Source organism: Hypanus sabinus, chromosome 11 (assembly GCF_030144855.1).
Source record: "Hypanus sabinus isolate sHypSab1 chromosome 11, sHypSab1.hap1, whole genome shotgun sequence".
Taxonomy (NCBI): Eukaryota; Metazoa; Chordata; class Chondrichthyes; order Myliobatiformes; family Dasyatidae; genus Hypanus; species Hypanus sabinus.
Window position 1 is genome coordinate 22,934,883 of NC_082716.1, and position 25,843 is coordinate 22,960,725.

Sequence of the window (25,843 nt, forward strand, 5' to 3'; positions counted from 1 at the left end):
TGTTGGTGTCGGTTGGGGTGGTTTGAGTACCTTAGAAACTGCTGATTTTCCTGGGATTGACATAGAACGCTGCAGCGCAGGAATAGGTTCTTCTGATCCAATTTTCCTCTCAGCCCCAATTTCCTGCCTTCTCATTGAATCCCTTCATGTCCTGACCAATCAAGAATCTATTGACCTTAAATATGCATAAAGACTTGGCCCCCACAGCTGCCCATGGCAAAGAATTCCAAAGATTCACCACTCTGGCTAAAGAAATTCCTCCCTATCTGCATTCAAAAAGGATACCGCTGTATTCTGAGGCTGTGTCCTCTGGTCTTAGACTCTACCACCAAAGGAAATATCCTCTCCACATCCAATCTGTCAAGGGTTTTCACCATTCGATAGGTTTCAATGTGGTCACCCCTCATTCCTCATTCTTATGAATTTCACCAGCAAATTCAGGCCCAGTGCCATCAAATCCTCTTCATATGATAAGCCATTCAATCCTAGAATAAGTTAATGAACCTCTTTTGAACCCTGTCCAATTTCAGCACATTCCCAAACCTACTCACGATACTCCAAGTGATATCTCACCAGTGCTTTATGAAGTCTCCCGATTACATCCTTGCTTTTATATTCTAGTCCTTTAGAAATGAATACTAACATTGCATTTGCCTTCCTCACCACAGACTCCATCTGCAAGTTAGCATTTAGGGAATCCTGCACCTGCACAAGGATTCACAAGTTCCTTTGTAGCTGTTTTTTGTATTTTCTCTCCATTTAGAAAATAGTCAAACCTTTCATTTCTTCGACCAAAGAGCATGACCATACACTCTCCGGTGTTGTATTTCATTTGTCATTTCTTTGCCCATTCTCCTCATCTAAGACCTTTTGTAGCCTCTCTCTCACAACTACCTGCCACTCCACCTGTCTTCATATCATCTGCAAACTTTGCAAAAAAGCCATCAAGTCCATTATCCAAATCATTGCCATATAATGAAAAAGTATCGGCCCCAACACAGGCCTCTGTGAAAGAGCAATAGTCACCGGCAGCCAGACAGCAAAGGTTCCTTTAATTCCCTCTCTTTGCCTCCTGCCAGTTGGCCACTGCTTTATTCATGCTAGAATCTTTCCTGTAATACCCTGGGCTCATAGCTTGTTAAGCAGACTCATGTGTGGCACCTTGTCAAAGGCCTTGTGAAAATCCAAGTACATAACATCAACTAATTCTCCTTTGTCTATCCTGCTTGTTAGTTCTTCAAAGAATTCAAACAGATTTGTCAGGTGAAATCTTCCCTTGAGGAAACCATGCTGACTCTGGCCTATTTTATCATATGCCTCCAAGTACCCTGAGACCTCATCCTTGCTAATCAACTCCGACATCTTTCCAACCACTGAGGTCAGACTAACTGGCCAAAAGTTTCCTTTCTTCTACCTCTCTCCCTTCTTGAAGAGTGGTGAGATATTTGCAATTTTCCAGTCTTCCAGAATCACTCTGATTCCCATCCCCCGCAACTCTAATTTAAACCCCACCATGCAACATTAACAAACCTTCCCACTAGGATATTAGTGCCCCTCCAGTTCAGGTGCAAACTTTCCCTTCTGTACAGGTCCCACCTTCCCTGGAAGAGAGCCCAATGATCCATAAATCTTATGCCCTCCCTCCTACGCCAACTGCTTATCCACGTATTAAGCTGTATAATCATCCTGGCCCTGGCCTCACTGGCACATGGCATGGGTAGAAACTCTGAGGTCCTGCCCTTCAACTTAGCACCTAACTCTCTAAACTCCCTATGCAGAAACTTGTAACTCGTCCTACCCATGTCATTGGTACCTACATGGACCACACCTTCTGACTGTTCATCCTCTGAGAATGTTGAGGATTTGATCCGAGATATCCTGGACCCTGACACCTGGGAGGCAAAATGCCATCTGGAAATCTTGTTCTCACCCACAGAACCTCCTGTACACTCTCCTAACTAATGAAACCCCCATTACCACAGTGTGCCTCTTCTTCCCCCTTCCCTTCTGAGTCACAGAGGCAGACTCAGTGCCTGAGACTTGCCCACTGCGACTCTCCTCTGTTAGGTCTTTCCCCCCACCCCCCAGCAGTATCCAAAGTGGTACACTGTTTTTGAGAGGGATGGCAACAGGGGTACCCTGCACTGGCTCTTTAACCCCTTTCCCCTTCCTGACTGTCCCCAACTCTCCTGTGACCTGCACCTTGGGTGTAACTACCTTCTCTATATGCCCTATCTATCACCCCCTCTGCCTCCCAAATGAACTGGAGTTCATCCAGTTCCAGCTCCAACTCTTTAACGTGGTTTGTTGGAAGCTGCAATTGGAAGCACCGCTCGCAGCTGTAGTCGTCAAGGACACTGCCTTCCCACATCCTGCAAGAGGAGCAGTTCACTATCCTGTCTGCCATCCTACTGCCCTAGCTGAGCAGATATAAAGAAGAGAATAAAAGAAGGAGCTTTTCTTTCCTTTGCTTTCTCTGAGTGAAGCCTCTCTTGGCTGAAGCCTCGAAGAGCTAAAGCCTTAAGATCACCACTCTGACTGTGTCCACTCTGACAATGGCCGCTGTGGGTGCCCCTGCCTTCCTTTAATTGGTTGCTGGTCAAAGCTCTATTATGCTGCCACGACCCGTTCCTGCCTTTTATCCTCAGACAGTGGACCTGATTGAAGACCTCTCCTCTCCAAACTTCTGATGCCTGAATTGGATGTAGGTCAACACAATCTTTCTCCACAACCAGTCCGTTAGCTGTTCTGATACTATGGTTCATGCTTGACCTTTCGAATTCTAACTTTGTATGTAGGCTTAACAACATCTTTCTCCACAACCACTCCACTATCTCTTCAGGTACTCTGTTTTCCATTCCCCACCCCCACCCCCATGCAGCGCCAGCAAAGCTTCTCCCCAGGATACTAGTCCCCTCCAGTTTGGGAGCAAACTGTCCCTTATGTTCAGTCAAAACTTCATTGGAAGAAAGCCCAATGATCCAAAACTCTGAAGCCCTCCCTTCTGCACAATCTCCTTAGCAGTATGTTAAAATGTATGACCTTCCTAGTTCTGGCCTCACGAGCACATGGCACGGGTGGCAATCCTGAGATCTAAACCTTGGAGGTCTTGTCCTTTAAGCTACCTCCCTGAGTTCACTTTGAAACGCGCCATCACCACTCCTACCCATGTTATTGGTACCGATTGTGGACCATGACCTCTGACTGCTCAATCTGCAGTGGAGTGAAGTGGATTCAATCTGAAATGTCCCTGACCCTGGCACCAGGAGATAACGTACCATCTGGGAATCTTGTTCTCCACAGAACCTCCTTTCTGTTCCCCTAACCCAGGGGTCGGCAACGTTTACCACTGAAAGAGCCAATATGGACCCATTTCCCACAGAAAAGAAAACACTGGGAGCCACAAAATGAAATAACACTGCATACAATGGGTTTTTTTTTTTTGCCTTTATGCTATGTATAAACAAACTATAATGTTTTGCATTTATGAAATTGATGAACTCCTGCAGAGAAAACGAAATTACATTTCTGCATGCAACAAAAACATTTTGAACTCCGAAAAAAAGACGTTGGGTTGAAGGTTACTCCATAGGTAGCCTACCTTGGATCGAAGAATTAAAAGAAAGCGCGCACTGGTGGGTGTCAGGCATTGGCAGTTGTGATGTATATTAATAGCGATAAAAAACACGTTGTAGTGGTGTGCTACACGCAGCGCTAAAATAAAGACTGCAGTCAAAGATAACTTTATCCGAACTAAACAGCCTTGCTTTAAAGCCTCCCTCAACCCGCCCCCCGTGGGCGCGGATGCTCCAAAAGACACGTACTCACAAACCCCCGTAGGCTATCTCCCTTAGTCGGAACGGTGGCTAATTCGGAGCCGGTTCGGATGTGCCAGGAAACGGTGTCTCCGCAAAGTTTTCATATTGTACAAGATCACCATAATCTTCAAATTTCGAATTACATTTCAAAAGCTAACAAACCACGGGGAGCTGCATCACAGAGATCAAAGAGCCGCATGTGGCTCTGGAGCCGCAGGTTGCCGACCTCTGATTTAACTGATAAAAGTACAAAGAAAAGATTTTCAATAGTTTTACTGACCAACTTAATTGTATTTTGTAGATATACACAAATTTAGAATTTGAACTTTTTAAGAAGGAAGCAAGGCAAAAGAAAGGAAATTATAGGCCAGTTAGCCTAACCCCAGAGGTTTGGAAAGAGTTGGAGTCCATTATTAATGAATATACTGTTGGTGGCTAGTAAAAAGACTCTTACTAGGAAATGGATATCACAGGAGAGCCCAACTTCAAATGCATGGATGGAAATTACAATGGATATTTACAAAATGGAGAAGATAACAGCATCTGTTAATCATAAGCTGGAACAATTTGGAAAAATGGTTTAACTACATAATGCCTCATAGGCCTGATTTTATTCTCTCTAATCAATGAATATGTTGTAAAAAAAAATCACTCCCTACTTGTACATAGTTTTTTCTTTTTGCTTGTTTTTTTCTTTCCGCTCTTTCCTGTAAGTGTATACCTCAGATAAATACTTTGTGGAGATTTGTGACATATATGATTATATGATATATATGTACAATGTCTGAAGTACATCTTATGGAAATGTTTGATGATGAACTGCAATAAAAAATTAAATTACAAATAAAAAAAGATGAGGCTTCAGGGTACTTGGAGACTAATGATAAAATAAGTCAAAGTCAGCACTGTTTCTGTCAGGGGAAATCTTGCCTGATGAATCTGTTAGATTTCTTTGAGGAAGTAACAAGCAGGTTGGACAAAGGAGAGGTCATGAATGTCATTTAGTTGAATTTTCAGAAGGCATTTGATAAGGTGCCACACATGAGGCTGCTTAACGAAATAAAATCCTGTGGCATTACAGGAAAGATACTGGCATGGATAGAGGAATGGCTGACAGGCAGGAGGCAGCAAGTGGTAATAAAAGGGGCCTTTTCTGGTTGGCTGCCAGTGACTAGTGGTGTTTCTCAGGGTTCAGTATTGGGACTGCTACTTTTCACATTGTTGGGCAGTGATTTAGATCGTGGAGTTGATAGCTTTGTGGCAAAGTTTGCAAATGATACAAAGATAGGTGGAGGGATAGGTCGTGCTGCGGAAGCAATGCAATTGCAGCTGGTCTTGGATAATTTGAAGAATGGGCAAAAAAGTGGCAGATAGAATACAGTGTGGGGATGTATATGATAATGCATTTTGGTAAAAGGAACAATAATGCAGACTATTATCGAAATGGGGAAAAAAATTCAAACATCAGAGGTGCAAAGAGACTTAGGAGTCCTCATGCAAGAGTCATGGAAAGTTAATTTACAGGTTGAGAATGTGGTAAAGTAGGTAATTGCAATGTTGGCATTAACTTGAAGGGGAGTAGAATATAAAAACAAGGAAATAGTGCTGACGCTTTATAAGATACTAGTGAATACTTGGGGTATTGTCAACAGTTTTGGGCCCAATATCACAGAAAGGATGTTTTCTTATTGGAGAGTTCAGAAGAGGTTCATAGGGATGATTCCAAGAATGAAGGGGTTAACATGTGAGGAGCATTTGGCAGCTTTGGGTCTGTACTCACTGGAATTTAGAAGAATGCAGGGGATCTCATTGAAACCTACAGATGTTGAAAGGACTAGATAAGGCGGATTGTGGAGAGGATGTTCTCTATAGTGCATGTATCCAGAACTAGAGGGCACTGCCTCAAAATTGAGGGGCGACCTTTTAGAACAGAGGTAAGGAGGTATTCTTTTAGCCAGAGAGTAGTGAATCTGTAGATGCTCTGTCACAGACTCTAGTGGAGGCCACGTCCATGGGTATAATTGAAGTGGAAGTTGATCATTCCCTGTTCGGTCAGGCCATCAAAGGATATGGCAAGAAGTCAGGTGTATGAGGTTGAGTGGGATCCAGGATCAGCTATGATGGAATAGTGGAGCAGATGCAATGGGCTGAATGGCCCAATTCTGCTCCTATGTCTTATGTCTTATGACTGACAGTAGTGGAAACTGAGAAGAAACTACTGATGCAATGATGAAACCCTGCACACTGCCAGAAATGGAGAATGTTCATTGTTGCCCTAAGTGCCAGTGATGTAACAGTTAGTAAGCAAGAGAATGTGTGGTTTGTCATGTTCCTTTTTTTAAATATGTGAATTGTGTTGTATTTGTTTCAAAACATTTATGGTATAGAGTGCATATTTATCATACATATTTTGGAGCTCCTAAGTAGCTAAGTTCCTACTTTGCAACTTTATTGACAATATACTGGCTGTGTCATCTTCCCATCCAGGTGTTTATAGCTGGCTATGCTGTGACCATCGGTGCCGCAGAAAGGCTGATTTTTGGATATGACAGCTATGGAAATATTTGTGGAAGGAAAAACTCACCTATTAAGGGGGCCTCACTGTCCGGACAAGACATGACCAGCAGAAAGTGGGTAACTATTAAAGGATATTCCTCTTATGCATGGTACAGTTAAGTAAACAAATTTGGCAATTTATCAGAGATCACGCTGAACAGTACAACTTAGGAAAAGGCCCTTTGACCCATTATGTCTGGCCAAGTTAGATTAAACCAATCAGTTGGCATATAATCAATATCCCATCATTCCTTGCATGCTCACGTACCTCTTAAGTGTCACAATTAGGTCTGTTACCACTATTGGTAATGGTTTCATGCATCTACCACTCTCTGTCTAAAAAGCTTACCCTATGCATCTCTTTCAAACATTCCCCCTCTTACCTGAAACCTGTGCCGTCTAATATTTGATATTTCCATCCTAGAGGAAAACAATCCCCTACCTGTCATCATCATTATATGCCGTGTTGTATGGCGTAAGCAATCATGGTCTCATGACCGTGATAGTTCTTGGCAAATCTACAGAAGTGGTTTGCCATTGCCTTCTTCTGAGCAATGTCTTTACAAGACGGGTGACCCCAGCCATTATCAATTATCTTCAGAAATTGTCTGCTTGGCATCAGAAGTCGCATAACCAGGACTTGTGATATGCATCAGCTGCTCGTCCAACCATCCACCACCTGCTCCCTTGGCTTCACATGACCCTGATCAGGGGGATAAGCAGGTGCTACACCTTGCCCCAGGGTGATCTGCAGGCTAGCGGAGGGATGGAACACCTTACATCTCCTTTAGTAGAGATGTAACTCCACCCATCACCCAACCCTACCTGTACCTCTCATCATTTTATATATTTCTAGCAGGTCACCCTTCAGCTTCTGGTGTCCCAGAGAAAATAGGTAAATTGGTGTATTAATGTAATATGTACAGTGAAAAGCTTGTCTTGCATACAGATCAATTTGTTACAACAGTCCATTGAGGCAGCACAGGCTAAGCAATAACAGTGTAGAAGTGTTACAGTTACTGAGAAACTGCTGCTCAGGTAGACAATAAGGTGCAAGGTCATAATGAGTGAGATTGTGAAATGAAGAATCTGTCTTATCGTGCTAGGGAACTGTCCACTAGTCTTTTGACAGTGAGATTGAAGGTGTTCTTGAGCTTGAGGGTATGTGCCTTCTGCCTGATGGGATGGGGCAGAAGGAAGAATGTCCAAGCTTGCAGTGTGGTTGGACCAGTAAGTGCAATTGGTGATGTTTACTCTGAGAAAACAATCCATTTTGTCTAGACTCTCCTTATATCTAATACTTTCTAATCCAGTCACATCCTGTTAAACACAAGAGACTGCTGATGCTGGGATCTGGAGCCAAAAAACAAGACGCTGGAGGAAGCAGGTTGGCAGGCTCTATGGAGAAAAATGGATAGTCAGTTTCGAGTTGAGATGCTTCATCACTCCAGATGGGTCTCAACCTGAAACGTCCATTGTCTGTTTCCCTCCGTAGATGCTGCCAAATCTACCCAGTTCCTCCAGCATTTTTTTTTATTATCTTCCTGGTAAACCTCTTCTGCATTCTGTCCAAGTTCTCCACATCTTTGCTGTGATAGAACGACCAGAACAGCATACGATATTCCAATATGGTCCAAAGTTTTATACAGTTGCAATATGACTTTCTAAATTGTTTACTCAGTGTCCCGACTGATGAAGGCATGCCATACACTTTCTTTGCCTCTCTATCTGCTTGTGTTGTCACGTTCAGGAGGCAGTGAACTTAGAAGGTAGTTCTTGAAAAGCTACTCTTTGGAAACTGTTTGATGGTCTTGCAAAAGGAAAATCAACTACCCCAAACTTTACAGTGTTACTAGTGCAGCATTTTCTCTGTACCACCATGAAATGTCCGTAATATTATGTGCTCACGTTTTTTCATGGGGCTGACAGTTAAAGGCACCATGGTGGTGCAGCTGGTAGTGCTGCTGCCTCGTGGCTCAGTGGCCTTTGGAACCTGGGCTGCCTATGTGTTATTTGCATGTTCAACCTGTAACCACATGGATTTCACCCAGGCCCGATAATTTCCTCCCATGTTGTGATTTACGCAGGTTAGTAAGTTACAACTAATTTGCCCGTGAATTATATAATTGTCTGGAGGGAGTTGGTGGGTGGCAGAATAAATGCAATTAGCTTCGTGCTACAACAGCGCTTGCTCAATTGTGGGGAAGGCTTTACCCATAATGGGCTGGGCTGTATCCAATACTTTTTGTAGACTTTTCCAATCAGAGGCATTGGTGTATCCATATTAGGCCATGATGCAACCAGATAATATATTCTCCACCACACATCTGTAGACGTTTGTTAAAGTTTCAGATGACATGCCGAAGCTTCGCAAACTTCTCAGAATATCGAGGCACTGTCGTGCCTTCTTTGTAATGGCATTTACTTGCTGGACCTTCTGATCTTCTGAAATGATAAGGCCGAGGAATTTAAAGTTGCTGACCCTGTTCACTTCTGATCCCCGATTTCCTCCTCCTGTAGTCAATAATTAGCTCTTTGGTTTTGCTGATGTTGAGTGAGACAATGTTGTTGCGACACCATTTCAGCCAGATTTTCAACCTTCCTCCTGTATGATGAATTGTCACAACTTTTTTGGCCAACAACAGTGGTGTCTCCAGAAAACTTAAATATGACATTAGAGCTAACTTTAGCCTCAGTCATAAGCATAAAGCGAGTAGAGCAGAGGTCTAAGCAGAGAGCCTTGTGTTGCACTTGTGCTGATGGTAATTGTGAAGGAGATGTTGTTGCTAATCAAAAATGATTGGGGTCAGCATGTAAGGAAATCAAGAGTCAAGATGCTGGGTTTTGAAGTTTATTGATTAGTTTTGAGGGGATGATAGTGCAGAATGCAGAGCTGAAGTCAATGAACAGCTTCCTGATGTATGCATCTTTACTGTCCAGATGTTCCACGGTTGAGTGAAAAGCCAATGAAATAGCATCTGCTGTTGACCTGTTGTGACATTAGGCCAATTGGAATGGATTCAAGTCACTCCTTGGGCAGGAGTTGATATGTTTCATCACCAACCTCTCAAAGAACTTCATTGCCATGGATGAAAGTGCTACTGGATGATGCTCATTCAGGCAGGTTACCACTTAGTAATTGGGTCCCGGTATAACTGGAGCCTACTTGAAGCAGGTGGGTACCTCAGAGTGCCGAAGTGGGAGGTTAAAGGTATCAGTGAACACTCCTGCCAGTTGGTCAGCATAGGTCTTCAGTTATCAGCCAGGTTCCCTGCCTAGGCTTTCCATGGTTTCACCCTCCTGTCATGTCATCCTCAGAGACCAAATCATGGAATTCATGAAGGTGCCCCCATTGTCAGTCAAGTCCATCATAAAAGGCATTGAGCTCATCTGTGAACGAAATTAGTTGTCATGTATTTTGCTTGTTTTATTTTGTAAGGAGAGATAGCATTCCACTCCTGCCAACCCTGTCAAGCATCCTTCTGTGGCTGAAGTACAATTACCACTTTGCAAGTGAGATGGCTTTCGGAAAGTCATACTTGGACCTACTTGGTTGCCAGACCTGAATGGCACTGATCTGGTCCTCAGCAGACTGCGGATCTCTTCGTTCATCAAGGGCTTCTGGATGGGGAAAACTCATCCCTGACTGGCTTTATAAGGTCTATGGCTTACTGTTCCAATCCTCTTATGAGTTCTTGAACATGGCCCAGACCACTGACTCTAAGCAGTCTCTAGCCGCTCCTCTGCCTCCTGTGATCACCTCTTTATTGCCCTCACCTCTGGAGCTTTGTTCTTTAGCAGTCTAGACATGAGATGGTAGGAATTCCTTATGGTAGTGTAGCAGTGGTCAAGTGTGTTGGAACCCCTGGTGCTGCAGGTGGTGTGTTGATGATAGTGAGACACAGATTTCTTCAAAGAAGCCTGATTGAAGTCCTGATAATGATTTGAAAGGCATCAGGGTAGGTTCTTTCTTTATTGCTAATCATGGCCCTCAATACATCAAGTGCTTGCTTAACATCTGCCTTTCACGGTATGTAAACTGCAGTCATTACAGCCTGCTAAGGGAAATTACATGGATTATTATGGATTAGCAACAGCATCTCCTTCACACTCACATCAGCACAGTTACACCACAGGGCTGTGTGCTTAGTCGCTTGTTCCACTCATTTATCCTTACAATTGTGTGGTTCAGTACAGCTCCAGCACTCTAATTAAGTTTGCTAATTACACCACTAACACAAAAAAATTCTGCAAATGCTAGAAATTCAAAGCAACGTACACAAAATGCTGGAGGAACTCAACAGGTCAGGCAGCGTCCCTGGAAATGAACAAACATTGACTGTTTGTTTGTTCAGTTCCATACATGCTGCCTGACCTGAGTTCTTCCAGCAACTTGTGACATTACTGTTGTTGGCCAAATCAAAGGTTGTGACTAATTAGGGGGGAGATTTGAAAATCTAGATGAACGGAGCCAACAAACCAAAAAGCTGATTATCGACTACAGGAGGAAGAAGCTGAAGGTCCATGAGCCAGTACACATTAGGGGAACAGAGGTGGAGAGGGTCAACAGCTTTAAGTTTCAAAGTGTTAACATATCAAAGGATCCGTAAGTGTCATCACAGCAGTGCCCTGACTTTCCTAAAAGTTGTGTAGATTTGGCATGTCACCAAGAATTTTGACGAACTCCAATAGAGAGTATCCCCACTGGTTGCATCATGATCTGGTATGGAAACACTAATGCCCAGGAATGGAGGAGGCTAGACAAAGCACTGGGTACAGACCAGCCCATCACAGGCCAAGCTCTCCCCACCAGTGTGTACGTTGAAATGAGCATTGCCACAAGAAAGCAACGTACATCATCAAAGATCCCCACCATCCGGGCCACGCCCTCTTCTTGATGCTACCAATGGGAAGGAGGTTGGTCCCACGCTACCAGGAACAGTATTACCTTACATCCTTCAAGCTCCTGAACCACTGTGAATAATTTCATTCGCCATTACTGTGAACTGATCCTACGATCTACAAACTCATTTTCGAAGACTTTTTACAACTCATCTTCCCAGTATTGATTTTATTTGTACAGTTTGTCTTGTCAGTCTTTGTTTAGGTCTAGTTTTTCAATAAAATTCTATCGCATTTCTGTTTCCTGGTAAATGCCTGTAAGAGAATGGATTTCAAGGTGTTATGTAGTAACTTATACATATTTTGATAATAAATTTGCTTTGAACATTAACCAAATGCTGTACTAACAATCTCACTCCCTGACCAGCTCATCTGGCTCTGGACTGCACTTTTAATTTTTCACTCATTAATGTGGTGTTTTATTTTCAAATAGATACGTCTTCTTCCTGAACACCTGCAACATGGACTTCACGGACCATAAAATAAATTCACTGTCAATTTGTGTATCCAGCTGTCCTCAGGAGCAACTGAATGATCTGGAAGAGATAAAGCTTTTTGCTCAGTATAATGGTATGCATGTTTACCCAGCAATATATCAGATTTATCACACAGGGAGCGGGCACTGTGTTTAACTGGCTGATACTGAGCAGTGTCTGTGATCCACAGCAGCCAAATAGTCTGCTTTTGACTCCCCATTTCCTATATTGCTTTGAGCTTATTTTATTTGTGAACTTGTTTATATTTTCTTTAAATGTACCTGTGCTTCTTAGCTGTTCAAAATTGCACTGTGTTGATACCCTTCTCTGAGTGAAGTCTGACAGATTCACAATAGCTTTAAAATTCACTCTTCTCCTCTGGGTATCGCTGGTATAACCATTTATTGCCTATCATGAAGTCGTGTAAAACACTGGTTAGACCACACTTGGAGGTAAGATGTTACTTCCATTTAAGATGGTGCCATTAGGTGGAGACTCTTTCCACTCATCATCAAACATTCCCGTTAGGACTACTGCAACTGAAATCCACAGTCACCGCCGTGGGTACTTCGGTAAGCAGCATTGTTTTAAGACGATTAAAAAAATCTATCGATAGGGAAAATCAATGAATCTTGGACAGCAGACTTGGGTCGCAAGTGCAGATCCCCTTTAAGAAAAGAATGTTGTATCATTGCTGCACCCTTGAAAAGGTACAACGGAGATGCTGTGGCTTTAGACTTCCTCTCCTGACTACCCTGCTGGTGAACTACAGTTTCTGGAAAATAAAATTGAAGATGTCTGAGCAAGATTGCTGAACCAGAAGGACATCAGGGATTGCTGTGTACTTTGCTTCATGGAAACATGGCTATCCCCTGCCATTTTGGATTCAGTACAGTGGCTCAATGGCTTCATGATTCTTCACAAGGATGATCCAGTCTTTTAAAGGCAGAGGAGGTGGAATATGCTTTATGATTAACTCAACATGGTGCACAAATGTTGGCGATTCTGTCTCAATTCTACTCATCACACCTGGAACATCTAGTGGTCAAATGTCATCTCTTTTATCTGCTGAGAGAGTTTTCCACCCATCATCCTAGTAGCAGTATGCATTCCATAAGACCAAAAGACATAGGAGCAGAATTTACCATTCAGCCCATCGACTCTGGACCGCCATTCCATTATGGTTGATTTCGGATCCCATTCAACCCCATACACCTGCCTTCTCACCATATCCTTTGATTCCCTGACCGATCAGGAAACAATCAACTTCCGTCTTAAATGTACCCACGAACTTGCCCTCTATCACGTTCTGTGACAAAGCAATCTTTACTACACTCTACCTAAAAAAATTCCTCCTTGCCTCTGCTCCACCTCAGGCCTACATCAGACAGATACTGGAGGAACTGAGCAATGTAATCAGCAGGCACAAAACTGCACAACCTGATGTTTTCCCTATCATTGCAGGAAATTTTAACCAGGCCAGCTTGAAGAAGTCTGTGAGCAACTGCCACCAACATATCATCTGTGGAACCAGAGGAGCCAACACACTTGACCACTATTATATCACCATCAAGAACACTTACCATGCCATCCCGCGACAACACTGTGGCAAGTCCAGTCACCTGGTTGTACTTCTACTCCCAGTCCACATTAAGGGAACGGAGACAGAGATGACCAGCAGCTTTTAATTCCTTAGTGTTAACAAATCACAATACTCTGAGGCCTCACCAGTGCTTCATAAAGCCTCAACATTACATCCTTGCTTTTATATTCTAGTTCCCTTGAAATGACTGCTAACATGGCATTTGCCTTCTTCACCACCAACTCAATGCTGAAAATTAACCTTTAAAGAATACTGCACGCGGACCGTCAAATTCCTTTTCACCGAAAATTTTCAAATTTTCTCTCCATTTAGAAAAGTGTCTAAGTCCTTCTGTAGTCTCTCTACTTCCTCAAAGCTACCTACCCTTCCATCTATCTTTGTATCATCTACAAACTAGGCCATAATGCCATCAATTCTGTCATCCAAATCATTAATATAGTCACCAGCAGCCAGTCAGAAAAGACTGCCTTTATTCCTGCTGTTTCCCTCCTGCTAATCAGCCAATGATTTATCCAGGCTAGTATCTTTCCTGTAATACCAAGGTCTCTTAAATTGTTTAGCAGCCTCATGTGTGGCACCTGTCAAAGGTCTTCTGAAGATCCAAGTTCACAACAACCACCAACTCTCCTTTGTCCTGTTTGTTATTTCTTCAAAGAGTTCCAACAGATTTGTCAGGCAAGATTTTCCCTTAGGGAAACCATGCTGATGATGGCCTATTTTATCATGTGCCTCCAGGTATCCCAAAACCACATCCGTAACAATCAACTCCAACATCTTCCCAACCACTGAGGTCAGACTAACTGGCCTATAGTTTCCTTTCTTCTGCCTCTCTCCCTTCTTGAAGAGTGGAGAGACTTCGCAATTTTCCATTCCTCCAGAACCATGTCAGAGTCAATTGATTCTTGAAAGATTATTACTAATGCCTCCGCAATCTCTTCAGCTACCTCTTTCAGAACCCTGGGGTGTACAACATCTGGTCCAGGTGACTTATCTATTTTCAGACCTTTCAGTTTCCCAAGAACCTTTTCCCTAATAATGGCAACTTCACTCACTTCTGCCCCTGACACTCTCAAGCTTCCAGCATATTGCTAGTGTCTTCCACAATGAAAACTGATGTAAAATACTCATTCAGTTCATCCACCAATTCCTCGTCCCTCTCCTTCCTCTTTGGGATGTACTGTATATATCCTGTGCCTTCTGCATTGCTTCCAGAATTTCCAGCCATTGCTGCTGTGCTGTCATCCCTGCCAATGTCCTTTTCCAATCAATTCTGACCAGCTCCTCTCTCATGCCTGTGTAATTCCCTTTTCTCCAATGTAGTACTGATACATCTGGCTTTAGCTTCTCCTCCTCAAACTGCAGGGTGGGTTCCTTTCCCTTAAACTCTCTAATCCATTCTGGTTCATTGGACAATACCCAGTCCAGAATAGCTGATTCCCTAGTTGGCTCAACCACAAGCTGTTCTTAAAAAACCCATCTCGTAGGTATTCCAGAAATTCCCCCTCTTGATACAGCTCCAACCTAGTTTTCCAATCTACCTGTATATTGAATTTTCCCCTATGACTATCGTAATATTGTCCGTTTGACATTCATTTTCTATCTCCTACTGTAATTTGTAGACCATATCTTTACTACAGATAGAGGGTCTGTATGTAACTCTCAACAGTATCTTTTCACTTGCAGTTTCTTTGCTCTACCCACAATGATTCAACACCTTCTGATCCTATGTCACCTTGTTCTAATGATTTGATTTTGTTTTTTTACCAACAGAACCACGCCACCCCTCTACGTACCAGCCTGTCTTTTCAATACAATGTGTATCCGTGGATGTTAAGCTCCCAGCTATAATCTTTCAGCCAAGATTCAGTGATGCCCACAATGTCATATGTGCCAATCTGTAAATGTGCTACAACATCATCTACCTTATTCCATATACTGCGTGCACTCTAATATAACACCTTCAGCCCTGTTTTCACCCTTTTTGATTTTGTCCACCTCTTACATTGCAGCTCAGCCTTTTGACTGCGACACGCCCTGTCACCAGCCTCTCCTTGCTGGCAGTCTCACTACATACTGCCTCTGTTTGTAAACCAACTACCCCATCCTCAGCACTATCAGTCTAGTTCCCATCCCCCTGCTAAATTAGTGTAAACCATCCCGAGCACCTCTAGCAAGCCTACCCAGAAGGATATTGGTCCCCCCTTGGGTTTAGGTGTAACCCATCCTTTTTCTACAGGTCGTACCTTCCCCAGAAGAGATACCAATGATCCATAAATCTGATCAATCGGTGCGGATCGGAAATAACATTTCCTCCTCACTGACGATCAAAACTGGTGCACTTCCAGGATTCATCCTTAACCCACTGCTCTGATCTCTCTACACCCATGACTGTGTGACTGGGCACAGCTCAAACACCATCTATAAATTTGCCAATGACACAACTATTGTTGGCATAATTTCAGATGGTGATGAGGAGGTGTTTGGAGTCCCAAGTCCTGGGGACAATACTGAAGGTCAAAGCCCAAACCAGCGAATCCGGACGTCAAAGTCCAATGGTTGAGGTCTCTGGGTCGGTTGCCTTGGAGATAGAGGCCCGACGTCCGCAAGTTCAGACCAGGGACTGGAAGTTGGATGCCAGGAGGTGGACTGTGCTGGGGTTGGAGGCTCGTCTATATGTGTGAATGAGTGGGTGGATGGCAGAAAAGGCGCATGACTTGCTGCTGTTGTTGCTTATGTTCTGCTGAACATTGTGGGTGTTTTGTGTTAGCGCAAGAATGTGTGGTGAAACTTGCGGGCTGCCCCAGCAGATACTTAGATTGTGTTGGTTGTTAATGCAGATGACGCACTGTCTGTTTTGATGTACATGTGATAAATAAATCTGAATCATTATTTTGATGGCAAATCTGTTGTAGCTTCATTGCATTCTGGCATCTTTCTCCGGTACGGTGGCTGTTTCCTTTGATAATCATGGCAGGGAAAGCAGATTTTCCTCTAGCTTGTGGTTTTCAGTTCTTCTGATGGTGTAAGGGTCTCACAGAACCCTAGGTTGGAGACGTCAGATCTGCTCTGAATGTAGTGAGGGTGTCAAACAGCTTAGGGGCCAAAGGGAGAGGAGATGCAGAAGCTTGACAATGCAAAGTGCTCTACAAACACAGCGTTTCTGGTGTATGTCCTGGATGGTCAGGTGGGTGGTGGGGGAGAGAGACCCTCTCTCTCCTGTATATGTATTTATAGAAATATGTTGCACTGTACTGCTGCCAGAAAATACTGCATTTCATGATGTACAGTATTTCAGTGAAAATAAACCTGATTCTGACTCTGATAGAAGATGCCCTCAGTGTGGAGACAGGTCATTCTCTGTCAGTAACTGTGCTGCAGCCACTCCCACCAGTGCTTCCCAGGCTGGTGATTCCACAACAATATATGGGTGAGGGTGACGTCAGATGAATTTGTGCAGCGTGATGCGTCTCTCATCAGCAGTTGCTGTTCGGTAGCTGTACTTAAGGATGGTTTGTTTGTTTAGTGGCCATGCTGCCAGCTCTGCTTGCTGACGCACAAACCTATGGCCCAATGCTTTCCATGTCAGCAATGGTTCATTAACTTTACAACCTATATTAGCCCTTGCTGGGTGATGTGGCTTCAAATCCCATGTCATGACTTTGCAAGTGTCACAGTAGCATAGCGGTTAGTGCAACGCTGTACAGGACCAGCTGAGGAATCAGGTTCAATTCCTGCCACTGTCTGTAAGGAGTTTGGACATTCTCCCTGTGAATGAATGCTTGGGTTTCCTCCAGGTACTCCGGTTTTCTCCCATGTTCAAAGACCTAGGTTAGTGAGTTGTGGGCATGCTATGTTGGCACCAGAAGGGTGGCGATACTTGCAGGCTCCCCCTAGCATATTCCTTGCTGATTTGATCTGATGCATGGATGTACATTTGACAAATAAAGCTAATCTTTAGATCTTTCATCTGCTCTGTAATGCTAAAGATGAATTCTTGATTTCCCGACCTACCTCATCATGTCCCTTGTACTCTATTTGAACAGCACTTTGTATCTGCGACACTGTATTCTGTGTGCTGCTTTCTTTCTACTATCTCGATATACGTATATAATCTACCTGGGTGGCATGTAAAAACTCTGCTCTATATCTCTGTACGGTGACAATAATAAGCCAATCATTTGTCTGTTATGTGTCGTGTTGTGTGACATAGGCAAGCACGGCCTTTCCGTGACCATGATTATTCTTGGCAAATATTTTGACAGAAGTGGTTTGCCATTGCCTTCTTCTTCGCAGTGTCTTTCCAAGACAGGTAACCCCAGCCATTATCGATACTCTTCAGAGATTATCTGCCTGGTGTCAGTGGTCGCATAACCAGGACTCATGATATGCACCAACTGTTCATACGATCATCCACCACCTGCTCCCATGGTTTCATGTGTTCCTGATAAGTGGTGGGGGGTGATGTTGGAGAGTGTGGAGGGGGCTAAGCAGGTGCTGCACCTTGCCTAAGGGTGACCTGCAGGCTAACAGAGAGAAGGAGCACCTCACACCTCCTTTGGTAGGGACATATCTCCACCCAGCCACCCAAAATAAGCCAAACCCACTGTCAACGTGCAAAACTGTACTGAATAGAAATTATTCATAGCAGAGAAAACCAACAACACACAATGAGGGAATGAGCATTTCTCCATTGATTTGGAGTGTACAGCCTGCCACATGTCACAGTAGCACAGCAGTTGGCATAACACTTTATAGTGCCAGCTATCAGCCATCCAGGATCAATTCCAGCCACTGTATGTAAGGAGTTTGTACATTCTCTGTAACCATATGGGTTTCTTCCATGTGCTCCAGTTTCCTTCGACATTCCAAAGACACACAGGTTAGGATTAGTAAGTTGTGGGTATGCTATGTTACTGCCAGAAGCACGTGGGCTGTCCCCAGCACATATTTGGACTATGTTGGTCATTGATGCAAACAATGCATTTCACTTGTATGTTTCTATGTATGACAGACAAAGCTAATCTTTAATGAAAAAGGATCAAGTGCTTTCCCGGTGCATGTGATGCATAAAATCTTCTCGGGCATCCAGCCAGGTCCAGTTGTTGGTTTTGACTGTCGTTTCAATGACAAACTCCGCCATCTGCATCAGGGATGATGCCTAAGCATGTCTGGTCCAGTGGTTTATATCCTCAACTCCTGTCGTCCGTCCCTCCTAATTGGTTAGTCCTCAACCAATCAGGTTTCCACAGTCCCAGCTTGTTTGCAACCATATTCCATTAAAATCGTATTATATTTAAGCATAGTGGGACAGTGGAAACCTGATCGATTAAGGACTAACCAATCAGGAGGGACAGACAGCAGGAGTTGAGTATATATGCCACCAGACTGGACCTGCCTAGGCATCATTCCTAATGAAGATAGTAGAGTTTAGCATCAAAACATCGGGTAAAATTGACACTTGAACCCAGCTAGAAGGCTGGGAAGAGTTTATGTGCCTAATCTTTAATCTTTATGGAGCACATTGGTGCCTACTTTTGAGCTCAGGTGTGAGTTAATTTGGCTGTTTGCTTGTTCTTTAGGTTCCTATTTGTGTGTGTACAATTTAAACATTTCCGACTACACAGAGCCTTTGAAAGCAGCGCACCTCTGTCCAACGTTACCGGTCCCACCAAGGTGAGATGGATTCTATTCAGGTTTATTTACTCTTCAGTGAACCACATCCTGCTAGACAGGTCAAAGTCATAACATTTAAATTGCACTCTGAAACCAGTAATGCACTCATTAGTAATGAGTCCTTTCTGAAGTAGTCATACAGCATTTTATAGAGCTGAAATTATGTCTCATTGTGGGAGGGCAATTGTCTCCTGTGCTTTCTTCAGTTGCTTCTCTCGGGTTGTAGCTGTAGCTTCAGTATCACTTCAGATGGGCTTCAACAGATGCACCTCCTTGAGTCTTTATACCTACGTGTTTCAACACCTTCCAAGCCCTCTCCCAAAAACAGCTCTTTAAAAGTATTCCTAATGGGCCAGGGTGTTAAAAGAACATGAACTGAGGGTATTTTCCCACTAAATTGCGAATGGATATTCATGAGATTAATGTCAATGCACACTTGTAGGCTGTCGTTTCTATATGGTGTTGCAAGAATCAGTTGAGTTGATCTGATCATCCCAGGACAGAAGTGGCTATTACGAGGGGCTGTGATTTTAAGCTGATTGGAGGAAAGTACAGGGGGAATGTCAGCGATAGTTTCTTTATGCAGAGAGTGGTAAGTCTGTGGAATGCACAGCCAGGAGCGGTGGTACAGATGGATGCATTAGGAACTCCTAGGCAGGTACACAAATGATAGAAAAATAGAGAGCTATGTGGGAGGGAAGGTTTAGATTAATCGTAGAGTAGGTTAAAGGGTTAGCACAACATCTTGGACTGAAGGGCCTGCACAGTGCTGTACTGTTCAATATTCTATGAATTTCCTTTGCTAGTCATCCTCAGAATCAGGTTTAATATCCCTGGCATACAGTATGTCATGAAATTTGCTATTTTGTGGCAGGAGAACATTGCAATACAAAATAATAAAAAAACTATAAATTACAATAAGATATACATTATATATTTTAAAAATTAAATTTGAAAAGCAGAGAAAAAAGAGCAAGAAAAAGAATAGTGAGGTATTGTTCATGGGTTCAATGACCATTCAGAAATCTGATGGTGGAGACGAAGAAACTAGTCCTGAAACATTGAGTGTGCGTCTTTAGGCTCGTGTACCTCTTTCTTGATGGTAGCAATATGAAGAGGGCATGTTCTGGGTGATGGGGGTCCTTAATAATGGATGCCTTCTAAAAAAATAAGCATTGCTGCCCTTGTGTATTATTTGAGGTCAGTGGTAGAACTTGTGCCCTAAAATAGAAGGTTATGGGTTCAAACTCTGGGACAAACTAAAAGCCAACCAGAAGCCTAGGCCTGAACACCAGTGTCACAAGGTCTGAACTAGTTCTCACAAAGATAGTGAATGCATTGGTTGTAATATACTAAAATTTCCCAGGTTCTGTGGAGTTTGCAGCAGATTTGATGCCCTCTGTTGGTTGGGGTCAACTATGGATGTCACATCCCAGTTGTCTATGTGATACACAATCCAGTGTGTAAGCCAGGGCAATACAATAGAGAGAGCAAGCTGTTGCCCAGGTATCAGGCTCCCCCTTGTTACGCAACAGATGAATCCAAAGGAATGGCAGAGATCATTAAAGTAGCGTCGCAGGAGTTGCCAGTCAGAGGGTAGGCCTCTCTTCCTCACGTGGTGTCCCTCTCTGTCGATGAACGTCAGTGATATCGTGGTTCAGCGTTTATTGGATATTATATTTATGGACTGGGGACTCTTTCAGACTTATGGTTTTTATACTCTGTGTTTTTTATCGCCCGTTCCTTTCCTGTTTTGTTGTGCGAGGGGAGTGTGTTTGGGGTTTGATGTTTTGTTGGTTTTTTGTGTGGGGGAGGAGTTGCTTTTGGGGAGGTCAATGTTCTTGTTCCATTTTGTGCGGGAGGAGGGGGGTTTTGAGGGTTGATGATCAGGATGGTGTATTTTTTTTAATGGGGGTTGGGTTTGATGTTTCTCGCTGAAACTTGCATGTTCTTTCTTTGTGGCGATCTGGAGGATACAAATTTCAGAATTGTATATAGATACGCGCTTTGACAATATGTGGGCCTTTGAGCCTTTTGAGCTCAATGTAGGAACTGCCTTAGGGACTGCAACCAGATTTTTCCCCTGGGCTTACTCCTGAATCCTTCTTCGTAAGTCGGTAAAGCTGCAAGGCAGGAGAGGTTTGAGATCAGAGTTTTCCTTCTCCTAAGTGAGCTGACAACCATGCTGATGAGCTGCACCTGCCCAAAGCACCTGGCATCAGTAGCTTGCCCCTGTCCTTTCCCCTGTCAGTGGAAATGCTTCCGCCAGGCAGCTAAGCCATATATGAAGGCCAGGAATTGGACTTGGTTGTCAGAGGCTATTTGAGATTAATGCCACTGGGAGGATTTAATAGGCAGTGGTGTAGGATTTTGTGAATAAAATGTGTGAGAGTCGTTTTATGTGCTTGTGGTGAAGCCGTAGCCTTTTACTTCCCTTAACAAACCAAAAGCAGTCGCCTAACACTGACATCATTATGCCAGACACCGTCTCTTAAAGAGAACACAACTCAATGACAGTGTATGTGACTTATGTAGATTAGGTTCTATTGTGAACAATATGTGTCATCTGTCACCCATTACGTTACGTTACACAGGCCCCCTGCCTGACAGAGTTCACCAACACCAACATTGTGAGCCTGTCTAGAACTCATACAGGCTGCCCGACTTGGGTCCTATGTGCTGGATTGGAGTAACAGCAGGTGCTTCTGGTCATCCAGGGTTGGGCTGACACACACATAGTCATGTCGTGGTGCAGGGGGTATGGCAGTGGGGCCATCCAGCTCTTAGTGGGCCAATTTAAGGTGATTCACAGAAATACATTCAGGTTTATCTTTCCTATCTAATAAAGGTCTTTTTGCCCCATTCCATAATGTGGAATGGGCCATTTTAAGTGGGCTTAAGGGGTGTTGATGTGCATCATGGCAGACAAGAACAAACAAGGTAGAACATGGGTCAACTGGTACTCAAGAGACTGTACGTCACGATGGGAGGTGGGAATAGAATTGAGTTTACTGAGGAGGAAGGGATGCTGCTGAGACGCCAACCAGGCAGTTGTGACTTCAGGAATAAAATCACCCGGCACCCGTAGCCGCTGCCCGCACACCAGCTCACCTGCAAAGGACCGCAAGCCCTCTTTTGAAGCCGTCCTGAGCCCCAGCAGGACTCACTGGAGACCATTATGCCAAGACTCATCCTTCGGGGAAGCTCGCTGAGCAGCCTTAAAGGAACGGTGAAACCATTGAGACGGGCTGTTAGACTGTGGGTGATATGCCATCTGGGATGCAATTTGACGCTGAGGTCTCGGGCCATTCTGGCCCAGAGGTCAACGTGAATTGGGGACTGTGGTTGGAAGAAATATCAGGTGGGGTGCTGAAGCAAGTGACTGATGAACACATGAGCCACATCTGCAGCTGCCATGGCACTAGAGGGAGAATGTCTGGCTACAATGCACCATGGTCACCATGGTAAGGAGATGCATGAAACCGCGGGTGGGGAGAAGTGGACCAACCAGGGCCACGTTGATGTGCTAAAACTGTTGCTCAGGGACCTCAGAAGGCGCCAATGTCACCTAAACTTGACGGTTAATTTTTACCTGCTGACACAAAAGACAGACTGCTCTCCAGTCTCACACGTCCTTCCTAAGGCTGTGCCAGACAAACTTTAAAGCTACCGGTTTCCTTGAAGCCCTCCCGCCTGGTTGCGAGATGCCGTGAATGGAGTTAAAAACAGTATGGCTCCAGTTTGCGGGCACCGTGGGGCGAGAGTGGTTGAAACACACACTGGAGAGAAACTCCTGCGTCCCTGAACGTGCTGTCAGCCAGCTGCAGGCCCATGGCTGCTGTCCTGTAAACCTGGACCAGTAGTCAGTAGCTTGTTCAGCTGCCTTGCCAGCATAGTTAACCTCCAATGCGTATTGCATCGACAGCGCGCCGTGAGAGGCAATCAGCCACAGCGTTATTTTTCCCTTCGATGTGCTGTATGACAGTCGTGAATTCTAAAAAGCAGGTCAAGTAGCATCGCCGCTGTGTAGACCAGGGGTCTGACGCTTTGGCCATCACGTGCACGAGGGGTTTGTGGTCAACAAACACTGCAAAATGACGAACCTTCAGTAGAAAACAAAAATGGTGGATGGCCAGAGAGAGAGAAAGACTGAGAAGCTTGGAGTCAAATATGCTGTACTTTCTTGTGAGGGTGGAGCTGCCAGCTGAAGAAGGCAAGTGGCTGCCACACACCTCCAACCGTTTCTGCACAGCACCCGCCGTGTAGTCTGACACATCAGTAGTGATGGCTGTAGGTGTATTGGGGAGCGGGTGTGTCAGTAGGGTAGCATTTGAAAGAGCTTGTTTGGTGTCATCAAATGCTGTGGCCATGTCCACTGACCACATAATGTGTGGGATTAGGGACAGTGCCTTTATCCAAGGGGAGGATAAGTTCAGCAGCTTATGAAATGAAACAGTAAGAGTAATTCACCATACCTCAAAACTCTTGTAGTGATTGGGTAGTGCAGGGCATCGGAAAGTCCGTAACAGCAGTGACTTTTGAGAGCAGGAGAGCTGCACCTTCTGCGGAGATGCACTGGGCAAGAAAGTCAATAGAAGACAATGCAAACTGGCATTGAGAGGGCTTAACGATCAGCCCATGCTCGTGAAGTTTGTGGTGATGTGCCGGGTTCTTGGTTTTGATGTGCTGGTGACAAGTCTGTCGTCCATGTAAACAAAAGGAAAATCTAAGTCCATTCATCACTGTGTGGTGAACTACAAATACCTGTCTGGACACTCCCCCTGCTGACTGCTCCTGTGGCTTCTCCCACAGACCCCTGTATAAAGGCGATCAAGGCCTGAGCCCGGCCTCTCAGTCTCCAGGATGTAGTATGGTGGTCACTCACTGCTCGTTCCTTCTTCCAGTCAATAAAAGCCGATATCTCGCCTTACGTCTCAGAGTGAGTTATTGATGGTGCATCACACTGGAAAGTATGTATTGCATTTTTCAGTACAAACGATGTGCAGAAACTCTGATGGGCCAAACGGAATTGTGTCAGCAGTTTTGGGAGTGTCCTCTGTGCACCCAGGTACCTAATGGTAGCCCCTGACTACGTTCACTTTAGAGACAAAAAACTTTTGCGGCTAAGTATGCCAAAAAGCCAAAAATATACGTGGGACAGGGTAACGATCGGTGGTGGTGCTTGTTAAGGCAGCGGTAATCACCGTATGGACTTATGGAATCACTGTCAGGCTTACAGAATGTGTGAAGGACTGAAACCCAAGTGCTATTTGACCTGCGTTCAATGCCGAGCATTTTTACGTTAGCAAACTCAGCCTTCCTGCTAGCCAGCTCTTCTGAGTCTATGCACAACACGGGTGAGAACCGTCAAGCTGGTTGAGGAACTGTGGTGCTTGACCCAATGCTTTTGTGACTGTAGTGGAAAACGTTGGCTTGGTGAGGTTTGAGAATTTGGCCAGGAGCAGACTGAATTCACTGGTGGTGGTGCATGCACTAGACAGAGTCATTGTGGGGAACTTACTGGGGGTACAGGGTAATGACACAAAGTCCTTTGCATTCACAAGCCAGAGGTTCTGTAGATCAATTAACAGTCCTTTGGCACACAGGAAATCTGCGTAGAGCAGATGTCTAGCCACTTCAGACAAGACAAAGTCCCAGGTGTAGTGTCGTCCACAGAAGCAGAGTATCATGCATTGTGTCCCGTAAGACTAGATGCTGCTGCCGTTGGCTGCCTCCAGAAAGTGCCTGTCGCTCTCTGCCTTATAATCAATGGGTGATGCTGGCAGCACACTCACTTGAGTGCCCCTGTCACCCAGGAAGCATCGCCCTGAAAGGGTGCCCATAATGAACCGTAGATGACCCTGATAGCTGGAACCCTCAGTGTTCACAGACCTCCAATGTCCAGGTGCACTGGCACTGTCGAAGCTGCATGGCAGTGTTGGCCAGGAAGAATGACAATCTTCAAATCAGTGAATTCAAATGAATCAAGGACAGTGGAAGCAGTCTTTGTTCTTGCCGTGTGCTTGGGGGGGGGGGATGGAGGCTGCCATTTTGTGAAGACACTCGATTCTCCATTTTGTGAGCTAGACATGCTGGACTTGATTAGTGTTTTAAAGACACAAAGACAAGGTAATCTGCTGGACTGCATTTCCAAGTAAGGAGTTGTTTGTGAGGTGTTCTTTGGTTGGCTATAACATGCAGACTTGTGAATGCCTGAGGTGATTCGAGGTCATTGCTGACTGAGAACAAAGAGCCATGAGTCAGCAACTGTCCCTTGATGGGAAGAGGACAATAGATGGATGCTGCTTTGGACCAGAGCCAATGACGGGGTGTTAAAGGCCAGACACATGACCTGTGGCCGATGACAGGGGAATGCGACATTTGAATTGATAGGCAAAGGATATAAAAGTGGATGCTTTGTGTGTGCCGGTGGCGGTAACTTTGAAGAGTAACCATCGCAGACACAAGCGAGAAAAAACCCCTGCATGAAGCACATGGAGAGTGAGTCGGGACCACGGGGAACAAGAAGCGCCTGGCCAGTGTAAATTCCTCCACCCGGGTAATACCTTTGCTATTCTTTGACTGTCCAGGAGAGTCAGGGATATTTAGCAGGTGTGCACACAAGGTATTTAGTGTATGAATTCACATATTTGTTAGTTTGAACAATAAAGGTAATTGTCAGTAAATACCGATCTCTCTGTGCCTCACTCAGAATCGTTGGAAGAGGTAGAAGCGGTATCTCTCTCTCCTCTCCTTTCCAACAGCAGTCAGAACTTCTTGACACTTTTTTGCTGAAGTGTGCATATATCCGGCAT

The 25,843-nt window shown here is 44.4% G+C and overlaps 1 protein-coding gene across 7 annotated transcripts in view; it reads left to right on the plus strand.

The window, feature by feature from the left end:
- The window catches only part of LOC132401765 (choline transporter-like protein 3), a 160,696-nt gene that overhangs the window by 37,242 nt on the left and 97,611 nt on the right, over positions 1–25,843 (plus strand). For 5 of the 7 annotated variants that reach the window (XR_009514696.1, XM_059983943.1, XM_059983942.1 and 2 more), the window contains 3 exons: positions 6,306–6,448; positions 11,710–11,846; positions 18,935–19,028. Coding sequence is in view for 6 of the 7 variants with exons in the window: in XM_059983943.1 (XP_059839926.1) it covers positions 6,306–6,448; positions 11,710–11,846; positions 18,935–19,028 (374 nt within the window). In the remaining variant the exon portion in view is untranslated. Of the gene's footprint in view, positions 1–6,305; positions 6,453–11,709; positions 11,847–18,934; positions 19,029–25,843 lie in introns of those variants that run through there. The other 2 variants (XM_059983946.1, XM_059983947.1) reach the window with 2 other exon arrangements.